Below are 17,153 nucleotides of genomic sequence, written 5' to 3'. Positions count from 1 at the left end.
TCAAATTCAAAGATTTGAATTCAATGAGACATAACAATTTCAACACTTGATATACATCAATAAGACTCCAGCCCAATTGGAAAAGAAACTATATAATTTTAGAATATCATTTCACTAGAATACACAGACTTTTAGCCATGTCTTTTTATTCTGCTATGTCAAAGTGATGCATATGCCATACACTTCATGACCAAAGGCTACATACTAGTACCCAAGTGATGTTTATGTCATACACTTCGTGGCCTATGGTATAGCTCATTATCATAATAAAATGGGAAAGCACACTGAACATATAACACATAACATACAATTGTCCTTATATTGAAACTCACCGTGAAATAACTGGATATTAAATAATAATTTGGGCAGCACTTCGACTCTAAATATAACTTTCTGTGACGAAACGGGGTTTTTATCTAAAAACCGGGCTTTACTCGGGCAGAGTTTCGACTAGAAAATATGATTTTCTCGGGAACTTCGGAGCGTCGGGACTTGCTTCGGGTGTCGGGTATGATATCGGGACTTTGGGGGTGTTTAGGGTAAATTTAGAGAGGGTGGAGGGTGCAAGAGAGTAAAATTTGTAACCAAAAATCGGCAGCCTTCACATCTCTTATATAGGGTCTGAAATTCGCATTACGCTGGGCTTAAGCCCTCGGTACGCTAGGCGTACTGCGAGGCGGCCAACTACGTGAGGCGTAGCCTCGTACACAGGGCGTACATGCGAGGTGTCACTTGTTCGGTTCCCGGGCTCAGTTGTGGTACGTAGGGCGAAGAGTGAGAGACGTGGCTGCTGATTCCGGATCGCACACGTACGCTGAGCGTAGGCTCGTACGCTGGGCGTATGGCTCCAGATAATATTTCGATTTTTCATTTATTTTTATTTAATAACTTCAAAAATTCATATATTTTGCGTACGAGCTCCGTTTTTGACATTCTTTATATGCACGCGTAGGCGAGAATATACTCTACAACTTTCGTTTAGACTCCATTGGTTAATTTTGACTTCATTTTTATTATTATATTTTTAACGGGCCGGGACAGGAAAAGTCCGTTAAAAATTCATAACTTTTTCATTCGACGTCCGTTTTCGTCAGTCTTTTTACCGTTGTGCTACTATTGACGAGACCTTCGATTCTTATTTAGGTTGTTTCGGCTAAATATCGCTCGATCTTTATTTTGAGTTTTTAGCTGTTTGCTGCTATTCCAAAACTTAGAAAAATCATAACTTTCTCATACGAAGTCAGATTTTGGCGTTCTTTTTATCAAAATTCTCGGTTTAACAAATACTACGACTTTCATTTAGATCATAAGGGATAAAAAGTAGTTTATCGAAAACTCACTTTTTACATCATTCGGCGTCGTGCCGGTTTTGTCGCGAAACTTCAAATAATCATAACTTTTTCGTTATAACTCGGATTTCGATAAGGTTTTCGCATAAACGTCTCTAACGAGATTCTCTACAACTTTCAATAATAAAATTTTACTTATTTAAAATTTTATATTTTCGTTAAATTTCAATATTAGATTGGAATATCGTAATACTTCCAATATTTTCTGAGTGATTCTATATATTATACTTTACTTCTAGTAAAAACTATCTGTTAGAATTCAATACTCAAAATCATATAATATTTCATAATATTTTTCATTATAAAACACGAAAAGGTGGCGATAAGCCCTATGCTTCTAACGACACACCCCGGCCCAAAAATATTCCGAATAAAACTTCAAGACACATAAAAGACCAAAACGCCCCTAGCTTGGCCTCTGAAATCTACAACCAAAGTACTTTCCAAAACGGGGTTTTACTAATGAACCTATAACTAAGAACATCAATAAATAAACCCTAGGTATATTTCGAAACTCATAAAGGGTTTAGATTTACATACCTTGTTGTAATTATAGTAAATAACAAGAATTCCTTCACTTGTAGATCTCTTGGATGCAAGCACGACAATTGTCGTGTCTCTAATAGCTCACACCCAAACTAGCAAGAATAAGGCTTAAGAAAGGGGAGAGGGGAAATTAAGAATTTCGGCTATTCCTTAAGAAGATGGAGTGACCAAAAATCTAAGGCCTAACCCTACATAACCCTTATTTAAATATTAAATTAATATTTTAAATCTATTATTTATCTCATTCCTTATTTATCTACATGAGATATTTTAGAAACCCTGAAATATGCTCCTTGAAATCGTCCACCCCTAGGGTTGCAAGGTTCTAAAGCCTTTTGTTTAACTATTAAACAATTATACTTTATACCCTATAGTTTTGATTAATTATAATAATCACAAAATTAATTATATATATATATTAATTCCAACGGAGCTTAGTATTAATACTTTTTTTACCTTTAGGTTTTTGCCACAAGAATTTAGTGAATTTGACATTTTTAGTCCTTAAAGTCAAAACTTTTATATTTTTATGTTTTGATTAAGTTTTTGTGTCTTTAGGTTTCTGCCACAAATATTTAATGACTTTGACATTTTTAGTCCTTGCAGTGAAAATTTTTACATTTTGGTGTTTTTGCCACAAATCTTTAATGAATTTGACACTTTTTGTCCTTGTAGTCAAAACTTTTACATTTTGACATAAAAAACACAAAAAACCCCATTTAGAATTTTGCCACCATATTTTCCCAACTTTAACAAATTTAACACTATTGTCACAACATTTTTGGATTTTCTCCACCAGTGTCCCCTTTTTTTTTGTTGTACAAATTTTAAGGGTGTCAATTTACTCCCCTATAAGTGGTGATTTACAATTTCAACACATATCTTTTAAAATTTGGCAATTTTTCCCATATTACCCTAAAAGCGGTGTAGCCGCTGGTTTTAGACTAGTTCTAATTAATTTCTGATCAATTATTAAAAATAATAGTTTTTCTAATTAATATATTATTTTCATAATATATTAATAAACGTTTTATTTTAATTTATTAATTACATAATAAATTAACCTCTCTCTATAAAAGTCATCATGTCCAATTGCTAAGTTTGAGGGCAACCCAAAAGGTCTGTGCTACTATCAATTAAAGTATATACCAATTATAGTTATGAGTTTAGACACCTAATCCAACATACACACACATATGGTCATGTTTTCTTTCATTTGCTTGGTATTGGTTGTTGCTTTTACATCTTGACATATTTAGTCCCTACGACAAAAGTTATATATTTTGTTAGATTTAGTCTCTCAAAACCTTTTGGTATATTTAGTCCCTGCAACAATGGTTACATATTTTGATAGATTTAGTCCATGCAACAAAGGTTTTAAAATTTGACAGATTTACTTGTAATTTTTTCATTTATAGAAGAGGACCTCGTAAAGTTTTTTTTCACGAACAGTCCATATGTGTAACATTTTTTATATTTTGGCAGGTTTGACCCCTGTGTACAAAATAAATTAAAAACATTATCCCCGTAATTTATAGAAAATATCTATGTACTTCACAATCATGTCACCATATTTTGTGGAGTTGTCGCTTCTACTAACCGACTTTCACTAAACTGCTAATCACATGACTGCATTTAAAAATAAACAATAAAAATTATATTTTATCAGAAGAAAAATAAAATTCATATATATTCAATTCATCAAAGAGTATTGCAACACTATAGAAAGTCGTCCACGCTTTCTAAGCTTCGCAATATCCGGCAACGTTTGAAAAAGTAAAGGCATGTAACAACAAGATGCAAATAATCACTGCCTCCCTCCACGAAGAAATCAAAGAAGCAATTGCCAACCACAAGCAACACATGAAGGAATACCAATTGTTCCCTCTTTTCTGTTGGTTATGTCTGATTAGTCAACGTCTAACCAATGTTCTCTTTTGCTATTCTCTATGTAATAGTTTTCTCATCCTTTGAATGAACTCCATGTTTTAAAATAAGACGTTCATACCACTTTAACTTCTACTTTGTCATTGGAACTTATCATCACATGCAAATATACTTACAAAAGAAAAAAAAAAAGACAAATGAAAACAGATACACCTAAATGCACACTTACAAGTAGAAACATTTGCTTCTGATAATGAAAAAATATCAATGTTTAACGTTTTTAGGATACATTGTCTAAACTGTAAAAAAATAAAAACACAATCTCAACCATTATACAAAACAGAAAAAAAAATTATCTAACCGGAGGCGAAGCCCGGGATCTTTTTCTAGTTTCTATTAATATTTATTTGGTAAGCTAATAATATAAAATGGTAGAGAAAAAATGGGTTTTACAATCATTTTGGATCTACCAAAGACTATATATATCCAAAGCTCAGGGCCGGCCGAATACATGGGCTAGCTGGGCTGAAGCCCAGGGCAGCAAAATTTTAGGGGCATAAATTTAGTCCATTCATCTATAGTATATATAGTATTGGTCCAGAAAAATTAGCCAGTAAACGTTGAGTCCAATTTCTGTGGTGAGAAGGGCAGTGTGTGTGAAGCAGCTAAATAGACCGGTGATTATCAACGTCGCATAGAAAAACGAAACGTCAATCAATATTCGACACCTAGAACCACGCCCATTTGGTGCTTGATCGGAGAACTTAACGCCTCGAAGCACACCCATTGATTTCGAATGCCGATACTACTTTTCTTAATCGTCGATCGCAACTCTAATATAAGAAGTAAGAAGCAATTTCTCTCTAAATCTGATATTCAGCTTTCAAATTTCTCATTCATCGGTCTCCAAAGTGTTTATGAGTCGATTTCTGACTCAGTAGCTAAATCTATACCTTCATCGTTTTTGTGATTGGGGTTTTTGTTACCATCTATCATCTCCCTTATATTCTTTAATTGTTAGAGATGGAATTGCTTTGTTTGCAAAAACGTTGGTAGTCACTCTAACTCAAGAATTTCTCATTTTAAAACATCCTCTTTGTGTTTTCATTACCTAGTTGTTACCATATAAAAACAATTATTAATCATTGGGTGAATAATTGATATTATATATTGGTTTTAATGGTTATTTTGAAACAAAAGTATAAGCGTATGATAAACTCAAAGTTTTGAATAGGGCCTACTACGATCTTTGGTTGGTTTATAGTTTGAGATTTTTCAACAACATGTTTTTAAAAAACCCAAATATATTACCAAAGGTACTCTACCTATTTCCTTTCAAATGATACTTTTCAACATTTTAATGACTTTCTTCATTGATTCAGATTAATGTTTAATGTATTACACTTTGTAAATTGATGATTTAAATCAAGAAATTTATCATATTAAATCCACAACAATGTGTTAGTTGGTTAGCTACAAAATATTAACTTCAAAATGGAAGAGTTACTCTAAATTTCTAATATCAAATGCCAGCTTCCCTTGTTTTTATGGTATATCTTTGACAATTATTGTGGATGGATGAGTCGGATAAGTGCAATTATGTTATATAAATCCTCATATTGTCATTCTTATATTCATTACAAAAACATGAGCCATCTATTTGATATTGCATTCTATTTGTTGTCCTTCAAGGGAAAGGAAGTTAGAATAATGACTTTGATTAACCTCCATTTCAGGGACAAAATGTTTCTGTTTTGATAGTTCAATGCCTTCCTTCAAATTTGATATTTTAGTCTTGACCAAATTTGTACATTTGAAGATCGTAGGAGGGTAAGCACTCCATGCTTACTTCTACGATGAGGCATGACTAGGTTTTATGATCCTTAAATAGCAATAAAGTTGTATAGAACAATTAACATTTTTGGTTTTTAGTCTGAATATGCTTTTTAGTTTGTATAAATATGATTTTACAAATAAAAAGATGTATTTATTTTTGTTTTATGAATTTTCATTATATAGTTGTGATGTATATATAGGGGCATTGTTAAGCCTTTTGGCACAGGGTAGCAAAAACCTATGGACCGGCCCTGCCAAAGCTGAATCAAACTTTAGGCTGATTTGGGTTAACTTTTTTTTGACCAGTCACACAAATAACCCAGAAACCATGTAATTTACTCTAAAATATATGATTTATTAATAAACCAAATGAGAATATTTCAAAATTTTATCATAGCTCGTCTTATTTATATCTTTTCCTAAATATTTAATATAAATAAAAGGTTCATCAAAATATTAAATTCATCAAATTTTTATATAGCTGTCTAACAATTTGATTATAAATTTGTCAAATTCCATGAAAACCGTTTATGTTTTTTTTTTTTTTTTTTTTTTTTTTTTTTTTTTTTAATTTAAATAATTTTTTTTTTTATATATAAAAAAACCATGTATCCTCCTTTGCCAAAAGGAATACAACACACGCAGCCACCTGTGACGTTCATGTCATGTATGTCGCATTTCTCGTAGGCCATACATGGGATATATGTCCCATGTGCACGTCACATATAACATTGAACCACATAACTTTAACGTCATGATTTCTCGCAAGGTGGGGCTAATGAATTTTAGTAACATGTTTTAAAGTGTCACAAGGTTTACAACATATATTCCCTGAAATCCCATTATTTGCATGCATCACCATACAATCTCTTGCAAAAGTTTTATTGACAATTCCATTATGTTGCTAATTAAAACACTTCTAACCTTTCTTCTATTATCACACGCATAGAAAGGTTTTACATTTCACAATAAGATTTATAAAACTAAAGCATTACACCAAAACGACAAATACTTATACTCGAGTTTTTATTCCAACTCAACAATCTTTATTCCATATGAGGGGTACAAAATACAGGAACATGGCCTAACCGATTTAGTACAAAATTGAGGATCTTACATTTTCCTCAATATGACCAAACCTCTATCTTCTACTTGACATCGCTCACAAGTATTGATACCATTTAGTAAATTGAGTATGAGTATTCCATTCAATAAGACAATAAGTGGCTCGATGATTAGTATTATTAAGCCATTTCTATCTTATATATCCTATTTCATTTTGAACAATAACCAAAGCAATTATGCATAAACAAAGAAACTGAACATTAATTACCAAATGTTTATCAGTTGTGGTCGAGTCACTTGGTGATTACATAGACAGCATAAATAATTCCAGGGATCCACCCAAACAAGGTTAGAAGCAAACATATCCAGAATTCCACCTGCACTTGGTATATAAATAAAAGTAATTATTGATCTCTGTTATATATGTCACTGATGCATGTGTGCGCGGAAGTGAAACATAGAATAACTTCAAACAATTCTAAATTTTGTCCCAATAAGTGAAGTTATGGGAACACATGCATTCGTATGACATGTGATATTATGTATACGGTTGATCACAAATTCATAATTGCAAAATATAATCAGATCATGCATTATTTTAGTTGATCCTGAGCTCAGACGTCATCAGACATGGCGTTGTTATGTAAGAAGGATGAGACTGGGACACACGTACCTTGCAGCCAAACTTGAAAATAACACCAAGAGGAGGAAGAACAATGGCTAATAGGATTTCTACAAAAGTTTGTGTCGACATCTTGGTATGCGGATATCTTTGATCAGAATGGAATTAATACATGGTGAAATGGTGAATATCAGGTGGTGGTAGGCGGATATCGAGAGGTGAGTAGGGTGATCAGTGGGGTTGGCCGCCCAACAAGAAAAGTAGAAAGTGGTTGATAATATCGTGTACTTTGTGCGATATATATTCCAAATTTTATTTTATTAAGGCACATCAATGAAGATGTTTACTGAAAATGTCTCGGTTTGGGTTGGTCCTGGATTGATCAGTCTTGGGCCGGTTTCGTAACTATACAAATTTTTTGAACCAATCTAATAATTTTCCGATCTTTTCTTAGACTCTATTCATTTTAGACTGGTTCGGTCTTGGTTTTTTGGGACCGGTCTATTTGTGCACTTAACTCCTAGAGAGACCGCCGTAAGAATGTGGACAAGTTGGGCAACCAGAACCAATGGTGGAGCTAAAAACATAAATATGAGGTAATCGTTGAAGGCGAAGCTGCTGCTAACGCCGATGGATTTGTTTGTTGTTGTTCGTTGTGGCCTAGGCCGGCTTCCCTAGTTCCTTTCCGACTCGTAGCTGATGCCGCCATCCCCATTTCTTGCGGTTGTTTCCCTTCTAGTGAGATTTAGTGGCCACTGTGAGCATCCGCAGCCACCATATATGTTCCCTTCTTTTGTTTCTGCCGCCACTGCCGCTGCCACCTATGCAATTCCTTTGCTGCTCTGGTCACCGCTTACCACCCCGAAGGGCTGTCGTGTTCATGTGGGTACAAGTGTGCTATTGTTTCAAGTTTGTGTGGTGTGTGTATGTGTTTTATTTCATGTATGTGGGGTTTGTTTGGCCGAAATCCACGAGAACAGTCACCACCACCACCACCATGAGGTAGTGGTTGCCACCATCTACCACTGCCGATCACCACAAGGGTAGTTGTGTGTGTGTGTGTTTATCTTAGTATGTGTGTGTGTTTAATTAGTTTTTTTTGTTGTATGTTGTAATCAGTAACAGAATAATCAAAAGAAAAACTCATAACCACCACCGTGAGGTGGTGGCTGCCGCCTCCTGCCATCACTAGTCGCCATGTGCTTTTTTTTTTTTTTTTTTTTTGTGTTTAGACTTCGTTTGAGATGCTTGGACAAAATGGACTAGAACCAAAACCACCACCGTAGGGTGGTGGCCGCCGCCGTGAGCCGCCATTGACCACCACTACTATAGGTGGTAGTGGGTGGTGCCCGACTTGTTTAACTCTAATGTGTCACACCCCCGAACATGGACGGCGGAAACGTCCGGGTGCGGACGACTTCGTGTCACTACTAGAAAAATAGCCTTTTACGACGCGCAAACCACGACGCTCATTGATTTATGTTACACAAAAGAGAGTGACATTAAAAAAGTGTCATCTCTTCAAAAAATTTAAGGATTTACGTCACGCATTATTGTGTGCCCTTAAATTAGTGTCTAAACAAAAAAAAAAGAAAAAACACGCAGGGCACCTGTAATATAATGCGTGTTGTCTATGGACGTCGCTTTATAAATTTTAATGGAACGCGCGTTCCATCCCTTAATAACCAGGGGCAAAAATGAAATCTAAAAAATTAAAAACCCCGCCTTCCTTTTTTCTCCTTTCCCTCTTGCCCTAATTATCGACGCTCAAATGAAAACGAACGACTAGACGCAAAGTTGAAATTGGTCGGAGAATACGGTCTACGATGCAAGCGAGAGCTCTGGAGGATGCAATATGCACTCAGCAAAATCCGTAATGTTGCGAGAATGCTTCTAACTCTTGAGGAGAAAGATCCACGAAGAATCTTCAAAGGCGAAGCTCTCATGAGGAGGATAAACAGGTACGGTTTGCTGGATGAACGTTCTTGCCCTCACTGTTGAAAACTTTATTGAACGTCGTCTTCAAACCCTCATCTTCATTGAACAGACTATTTATCTTATCAAAAAATCATAGGGACCATTATCTAGGGCTTTTTTCAAGGAGTGCTCTCTGCAACACTCTTTACCTCGGCTCTCCTCACCTGCAAGCAACCTGAACTCACCTCTTTCAACCGGAGACCTCAGGCTCACCTCGCCTCACCGGAGACTGGAACGACTGCACAAGTTTCCAAGCCGTAGAGTTGATTAAGGTATGTTTATCATAATCTCGACACACCTCAACAACACCACTACAACTCATTCTCAGTCGTCGACTTACTCTGTTGACCGATGTTCTTGGTATCGCCAACTTCCTGCCTTCCAAGGCTCACCTCACCTCACCGGAGACTGCGATGAATGCTCAGGTTTACAATCCCTAGGTCTGAATAAGGTATGTTTTCGTTTCAAATTTTGTGAGTTATCAGAGATGATGGATCAGTTTTTTTTTTGTTTCGAATTCCGTTCATTTGTCGTCAGATCTACTTCTTTATAGCGAAACAAGTACTGCATCAATTTTCTCTAATGTAAGTGATTCAAGATCTTCCCCCGGGCCACCATTCTGAGGGTTACAACGCATCATTATTTATAAAAAAACATCTTGATTTGAATTCAACTCGTTTGAAGAGACATATTTTCTCTCTTGTCAAAAAATGGAACTACCTTTGCTTTGATATCAAATCTGGTGCTTTCCACTTCATTAAAGTACCATGTATTGCATCTGAGTATAAATATTCTAGCTTTCGTTTCCCACAACTTCTTGTTTCCAACTATGTTGTGACAATATGTATTCAACTCTTTGTATTGGCGCAAACTGGAATATAATCGTGGGCAAAGAAAACTAAAATTTTCCATTATCACGAATCCCCTTTCACTTTCCTTTCTAATCCATCCTCATCCCCATGGTAAAATCGATTCCATGTTTCTTATAATTTAGTTTGTTTCAGGTTCTTTATTAGGCTGGCGAATCAAGTTCAATTTTGGGGTTAATCGGTATCTAAAAGCTGTTTTCCTGATGTGAAATTGGGTTCATGGTTTTTCCATTCGTTTGTGTGTTATTTGTTGTAGACGGAAGTCCCAGCAGTTGAGTTGTCAATTACCTCTTCCAAGCTGCCAACAACCTCCTCCTAATGAAAAGTAATTTCTTTGTACCCTTCTTTTTTCATAGTATTGAGGACATCAATAATTTTGGGGAAATTCCATTTTAATTTTAGAAAATGGTCATCAGCCTCTAAGGAAATTTAAGTTCGATTTTATATGTTCTAATGTTATCTCCATTTTTATATTAATGCTAGCTAATTTTATATTAATGCCAGCTAATTTTGGGGTAATTCCATTTTAAACAGTAATGCTAGCTAACATTAACATATGATTGCATATTGTTGAGGTTTTTTAATTACATGCGTTGAGTTCTTTTTTAATTTGGAAAGAAAGAAATATGTATCCATCCTCCATCTATTGCTGTTATTTTCAGCAAGAATGAGACGCCCATAAAGAAGTGCCAAAAATTAAGATATTATCTTTTATTGAAGAAATTTAGATTGATTTTAGGTTTGGTAATTCCTCTTTGAGGTATGTGCTTTAATTTGTTGGTAAAATCAGTACAACATTGCATACCCTGATTCAACCGCTCCAAGGAGAAATTCAAAATGACCTAAATGTATATTCCTCTTTTATCCTTGATAATTTTACTCTTTTTTTCACCTTGAGATATTTCAAATGATGTAGAATATTGAACCAATTAGGGGTTGTTATTTGTTTTATGCCCTGTGTGTGTCAATTGGGTTTAAGATATCTATTTGTATGCCTAATTTTGTGCAAATACTAATTCCTTTCTTATGTATCCCTTTCAGATTCTATCTTTACCCACCCACTTGATGTTAGATTGAAAAGAAAGTTTCAGCTGCACACCAACTGCTTGATGAAATGCTTGAACCATATTTCTGAAGTTTCATTTTGGCTGCTTTACTGTTTAACAACAGGTTGTTGTTTGATTTCAAGGGCTGTCCATCAAATCATGCAAGTCGCTTAAATTCAAGATTGAAAGCTCTTAAACTCAACTTTGGTAGCTATCATCTCCTGTGATCTAGATATAATGAAGGATTAGGCTAACATCTCAGGTCATAAATGTACTCTCAGCAATAAACCCAATTTATATGAAGAATCCTATGTTTCTAATCAAACGGAAATTGGATTCAAGAACCTGAATGAATAGAACTCAAGTAACAGAAAAGATGCATCTTCAAAAGGCAAAGCTAATGCATTTTCACTACTTGGAAAATGTTTTAATTAGGTAAATTAGTTTTCATTATTTTCAAGTACATTTGTTTCTGGGTCTTTTTTTCATTAACATCTTCTTTATTTTCAGTTTTTTTTATTTGAATTATCTTGAGATTCTACCACTTATAAAAGTTTTTTTCTTAAACTTCTTAAACATTACTGACGTTGCCTATATTTTCACTACTTGTATGTTGCTGTAAAATGCAAGTCGTTAAGGGTGTAAAGCTTTTGAGTGCACATAGTATTTTGAATAATCATGAGTGTTATTAACTTGAAGTTAATGAAAACAATTCACCTTTTGAAAGAACCTTCTTCTATTTGTCAAGTGTCGGGTCATGGCAGGAATCCGGGAGACAGAAAGAGCATCAACAAACAAAAGAACAAACACCTACCATTGTTTCATTCTGAGAGGTGGAAGTGCATCAATAAAAGACATGGTATCTAGTAAACAACCCTACCAATGAATAATTATTATCATTATAATCACCCAGTTTTAAATGTATTTAGATTTATTTTTCAAGAAAAAAATTATCCAATTGTAGAAAATGGCATCCAAATACCACTCTACTAGATATATAATTGGGTAACTTTTTCAAAGTAGAAACAATCAAATGACTTTCTGGAAAAATAGGGAAAGCAATAAACATAATCGAAAGTATGATAAGAAATAAATGAAAGTAGGTTGTAATTATATTTACCATCATGGATTCAATGGTAGAAACGGGAGTGGGAAGTCTGAGATGATGAACTAAAATTTTTAAATATAAAACAGTTGCAAAATTAATCTTGTTTTTCTAGTTGAATATGGAGGATTAGGTTTAGGTTATTTATATCACTGCATAGCTTTGGAGGAGATTAGCTATGCTTCATGATCAGTTAGAAGAACCTTTGGTGCGCATTCTAATCTTTGTATTGATCAATTGGTAACACCAAAAACTCTATACTTGTAAAATCATGAAAACCCTTCACACATGTTTAACTAACATAACAAGTTTGTTAATCTCGTAGGTGAGAAACGGAAGTGCTGCACAAAAGGAGAAATATTTACCCAAGGTTTTATTTTAAAAAAAACTAATTGTTCAGTGAATTTCATCTTGTTTTATGTATGTTCTTTCATGAATCCATTTCAATTTCTTTTTCTTTCTTTCTTGTAGTTAATTAGTGGGCATCATGTTGGAGCTCTTGCAATGAGTGAACCTAATGGTACTTTTTATAATTTTACCGTTTTAGATTATCTTTAAGTCTCTACTTATGAATTAATTATATATATTTTTTCTTTTTTAATATCAACAGCTGGTTCAAATGTTGTTTGAATGAAATGTAATGTTGAACGTGTTGACGGTGGTTATGTTTTAAATGGGAATAAGATGTGGTTCACCAATGGCCCAACTGCTCAAACTTTAGTAATATGATCTTAACTTTTAAAATAAAATATCTTAAAATTTGAGTATATTTTAAAGATATTGACTTTGTCAAAATTAGGTGGTTTGTGCTAAAACAGATGTAGCTGCTCGTTCAAAATTAGTCCAGGCAAAGCTCGAGAAAGAAAGCCTGCGAGAGTTGTCTTAATTTCAGCAGACCGACCGTCTGCCAATACAATTATCCGCGGATACTCCTTCCCATTAACCTTAGGTAATGTAGTTAGGTGAAAGACCTGTTGTCATCATTTTTCTGTTTTTATAAACTCATCCATTTTTTAGTGAACTCATATGAAAAGCACTTTAATTATCTGTCTAGTTGGGTGGGAGGCATCCGTGTGTAGAAGGACATTTATGCTAACATTGAGTTGTCTCAAACAATAATATGCCATTTGTTTTTTTTCTAATTTATGGAATTATTATTTTTTGGAGGTCTCCTTGCACCTACAGTAAGTTTCTTTTCCATATATAATACAAAAAATCAACACATGTACTATGTAGTTTTTCTCTAAAACTATATGAATTATGATCTCAGTTGAGGGACATCATATGTAGTTTTCATTTCTAGCATGCATCTTCCTATGCAGTTGAGGTATACAATATACATATTCCAATATAATAAAATTATGCAATTCAGTAAAATTAAATTCGACTGTTTATCATTTTGATTCATAAATTCAGTGATGTTGATCAGCACTTGGTGTGATTTCAGCTTTGATGGTGGTTGAAATAAACAATGTAAAACAACAGGAGCATAAAAGATGTTCACTTGGTTGTTGGTGACTGCATGTTAGTTGGCTTACAGGTAATTTCTTTAGCAGTGATATACTTATATCCCTCGCAAGTCTCAAGGCTATAGAGCTTACATATGTTTCATATACTGTAGTTTTCTTTAAGAGAAACTTGTGGCATCTTTTGTAAACTTTGGATTTATATCTTATTTAGATTATTCCCAAATTCCTAACAGTGGAACATAGATTCCTGAGGGAACTTCACCATGGAAAAAAAAGTATGATAGAATCTGCCTATCTACTTTCCTTTCATAGTCCCAAGACTATATGAGTCGGATTTGTCATTTTTTGTATGCTATGTAGGCATTTTGTTCATGCATGATAGTTTTCTAAGAGAAACTTTTGTCATCTTTTGGGAGCTCTCAATTTATATCTTATTAGAGTAGAACATATATCCAATTATGGTGAGAAGGATGTTGATGGTATAATATAATCTTTTTCTCCTCATTATCCTGGAAGAAAAGATAAAGAAAGTGTTTTGTATATCTATTTATAGTACATATCTTTCACATAACATAAACAACTCTTTAAATTCCATGCATCATTGACTGGATAATATTTAGGTATAGTTAGTTGTGTAGTGTTTCCATGTTACATAATTGATCAATACCTCACTAAGTTGATCATCTTTTACAGCCGATTTTGGTGTACGTGTCCAAGGTTGATGGGAAGTTCAATTTTAGCCCCATCAGTGTTAAATTTCTAACAGAAGTTCCAAAAGTTATCTTTGCACTTGTCATGCTTCTAATACAAGTATGTTCTTCATTTCTTAATTTTATTGTATTTATCTTCTACTTTTGTTTTGGAGAACTTTTTTGTGACCTAAGCTTATCTTTCATCTATTTACACCAGAATATATGATGCTAACTTGTTGGCTTGGTTATTAGGTATTTTGCTCTCATTATTTGCATGTTATCTTAATTGCTTTTTAAGTTCTGAACTTATTGTAGTACTTTCTTCCCTTATTCCTTACAAGTTGGTAAATTCTTTGTTAATTTTCAGGATAGAAATCAGAAGATTGGAGAGAAGCCACTTCTTTCTGTCTCCAGCTTTGTACAGGTAAAGTTGCCAAATTTTCGTTTTTGCGTCAACATATTATGAAATGGTTAGGCTTCTTCCAACAACAAAGTACTCATTGTATTCTTAATGATTCCAATTCTACTTTATGTGAGCTATAGAATGCTTAAAAGTTAAAAATTTATACCATATCTTCTAACCTATAGAATAAGTTTAGTTTTTATAAAAGCAACAACAAAGATCATGCTCATGTCTTTATGTCTGCCATGGTTTTCTGCAGGCAACTCGCAACAATGTGCTTCTTGCTGTTCCAGCTCGCAACAAAGCATTCCTCTATGCTTTTAATTACACTCTAAATTCCTTTGCGTTTTTTGTTCAATGATTACAAACACCAATTTCTTTCAAACAACAGAAGATCTAGAGTTTAATTGGGTGATTGAAGGTGATGGATGTAAATTTGATTCTGGAACTCTCAGTCTACCAACATCAGAGTTTAATTGGGTGATTGAAGGTGATTTTGGTTCTTGAAACGAGACTCGGGATATCATATTTTGGCATGGCTAGAAGCTTTGGAGGAAACGAGACTCAAGCAAAAGTAAACATAGAGAGTTGTTGGCATATAGTAAGCTAGATGATGCAATTGTATATAAATGAGTTCATTTTTTTATAACATTTACTCACTTTTGGAATAATTATTTGTATTTGACATATTAGTGAAATGAATTATCTTTGTTATTTATGGTATTTTATTTTGTATTATGATATTTTTAATGTATTATTTAATTTGAAAATTAGTAAATCTATAAATAATATTTTTTTTAAACATTTAAAATTATGATACGCAAAAATGTGTGTCATCTTCATTTATGACATGGCCTTTCTTGACAGGGGCTTTCTTGATACGCATTGCGTGTCATTAAGACGCGCGTCGTAAGGTTATGACACGCGAATGCGTGTCGTCTTCCTTTATGACAGGGACTTCTTTGATACGCATTGCGTGTCGTAAACGCGCGTCGTAAATGAGCGTCGTAAATGCGCGTCGTCTATAGACGACGCGCAAAAGCCCGTCGTCTCTCTTTATGACAGGGCCTTCCTTGACGCGCATTTGCGCGTCGTCTGAGCCTTTTACGACGCGCAATGAGCGTCGTAAAAGGCTGTTTTTCTAGTAGTGTGTATAGTATCATTACAATTGAATATGGATGAAACATAGCAACCAAACATCATACATTGAAGATACACGCTTAAATAGTTTACATATTAAATTTGTTCATCGTTTACACAAAAGTAAGAAAGTAAAATTTCTTGAAGTTGCACCACTTGACCTCATAGTCGAGCTTATTACCTGCTACTGGAATTCCGGAGAATACAAGTCGTTTTGAAAAACGTCAACTAACAAGTTGGTGAGTTCATAAGCAGTTTTGAATAAAAATGGTTTTTGTACTTGTTTAGAATCGTTTTCATAGTGCTTTCAAAAATTCAATATTTTCTAAAAAGAAATGGTTTGAAATATTTGTGTCCAATCTTATATTAATGCATGTCTGTTAATGTTTGCGAAAATAGAAAGAGAATGATTTCCAAACAACCCGATGTTGTCTGCAATAGATAATGCTGAAATCTCAACTCTGGTGGTTGACTACCGGTGCTTATAGATTGTCGTTTTATCAAAAAGAAGGTTTCTCGTTTTATCCCAAAAAGAAAATAGAATGGTTTCCTGTTTTATCCCAAAAAGAAAATAGAATGGTTTCCCGTAAATCTTATAACGTTAATTCCTCTAAGTGAGTCGTTATATCCATACTAAATAATGACAATTTCACCTGTCTTTGCGTCTTTGGGATGCCGACGGAAGAGGATAAGGTTTTTGTCACCCTAGACTGGCCTAGTCTAACTGTAGCGAACAGCTCAGGTGTGGGGTGTCACCCCCGTATATATCTATACACAAACTCCCGCTTTCCCTCCAGGAAACTCTGGTTATAATTACAGCCTATGATTGTACACTCAAAGGTGCCAACCGACAAGTCTCACTAGATCCTTAATCGAAAATTTACACAGAAAAGAAAGGACACATATAAAACTCATTCCCATGCCCAATAAAGATGTAAGTGGACCATTAAGGCCCACTATACGTGTCTATTATTTCAAGGCTCAAAAGGAATATAAATATATATCCTGAGCCCAATATACATGTAAAAGAACACTAAGGTCCACTAAACATGTATATTATTTTCAGACTCAATAAGGATATGAATATCATTTTTAACCCGTTTGTTATTGTTTTGTTTATTTTAGCTTGATTATTTACAAAAATGGT

At 34.2% G+C, this 17,153-nt stretch overlaps 1 protein-coding gene across 1 annotated transcript; it reads right to left on the bottom strand.

Annotated features, from left to right (window-relative positions):
- Positions 1-6,336: 6,336 nt before the first annotated feature.
- LOC145094724 (hydrophobic protein RCI2B) lies at positions 6,337-7,510 on the bottom strand. The gene is made up of 2 exons (XM_079032796.1): positions 7,357-7,510; positions 6,337-7,060 (listed from the first exon to the last, which is right to left on the bottom strand). Exons 1-2 carry the CDS (start codon positions 7,435-7,437, stop codon positions 6,977-6,979), a joined length of 165 nt encoding a protein of 54 aa, XP_078888922.1. The 5' UTR covers positions 7,438-7,510; the 3' UTR covers positions 6,337-6,976.
- Between the last annotated feature and the right edge of the window lie 9,643 nt (positions 7,511-17,153).

This window comes from Lactuca serriola, chromosome 3, assembly GCF_051521515.1.
Source record: "Lactuca serriola cultivar US96UC23 chromosome 3, Lser_US96UC23_V15, whole genome shotgun sequence".
NCBI classification, from domain to species: Eukaryota; Viridiplantae; Streptophyta; class Magnoliopsida; order Asterales; family Asteraceae; genus Lactuca; species Lactuca serriola.
Note: the sequence above shows the minus strand (reverse complement) of the source record. Positions and strands in the feature narration are given on the sequence as shown.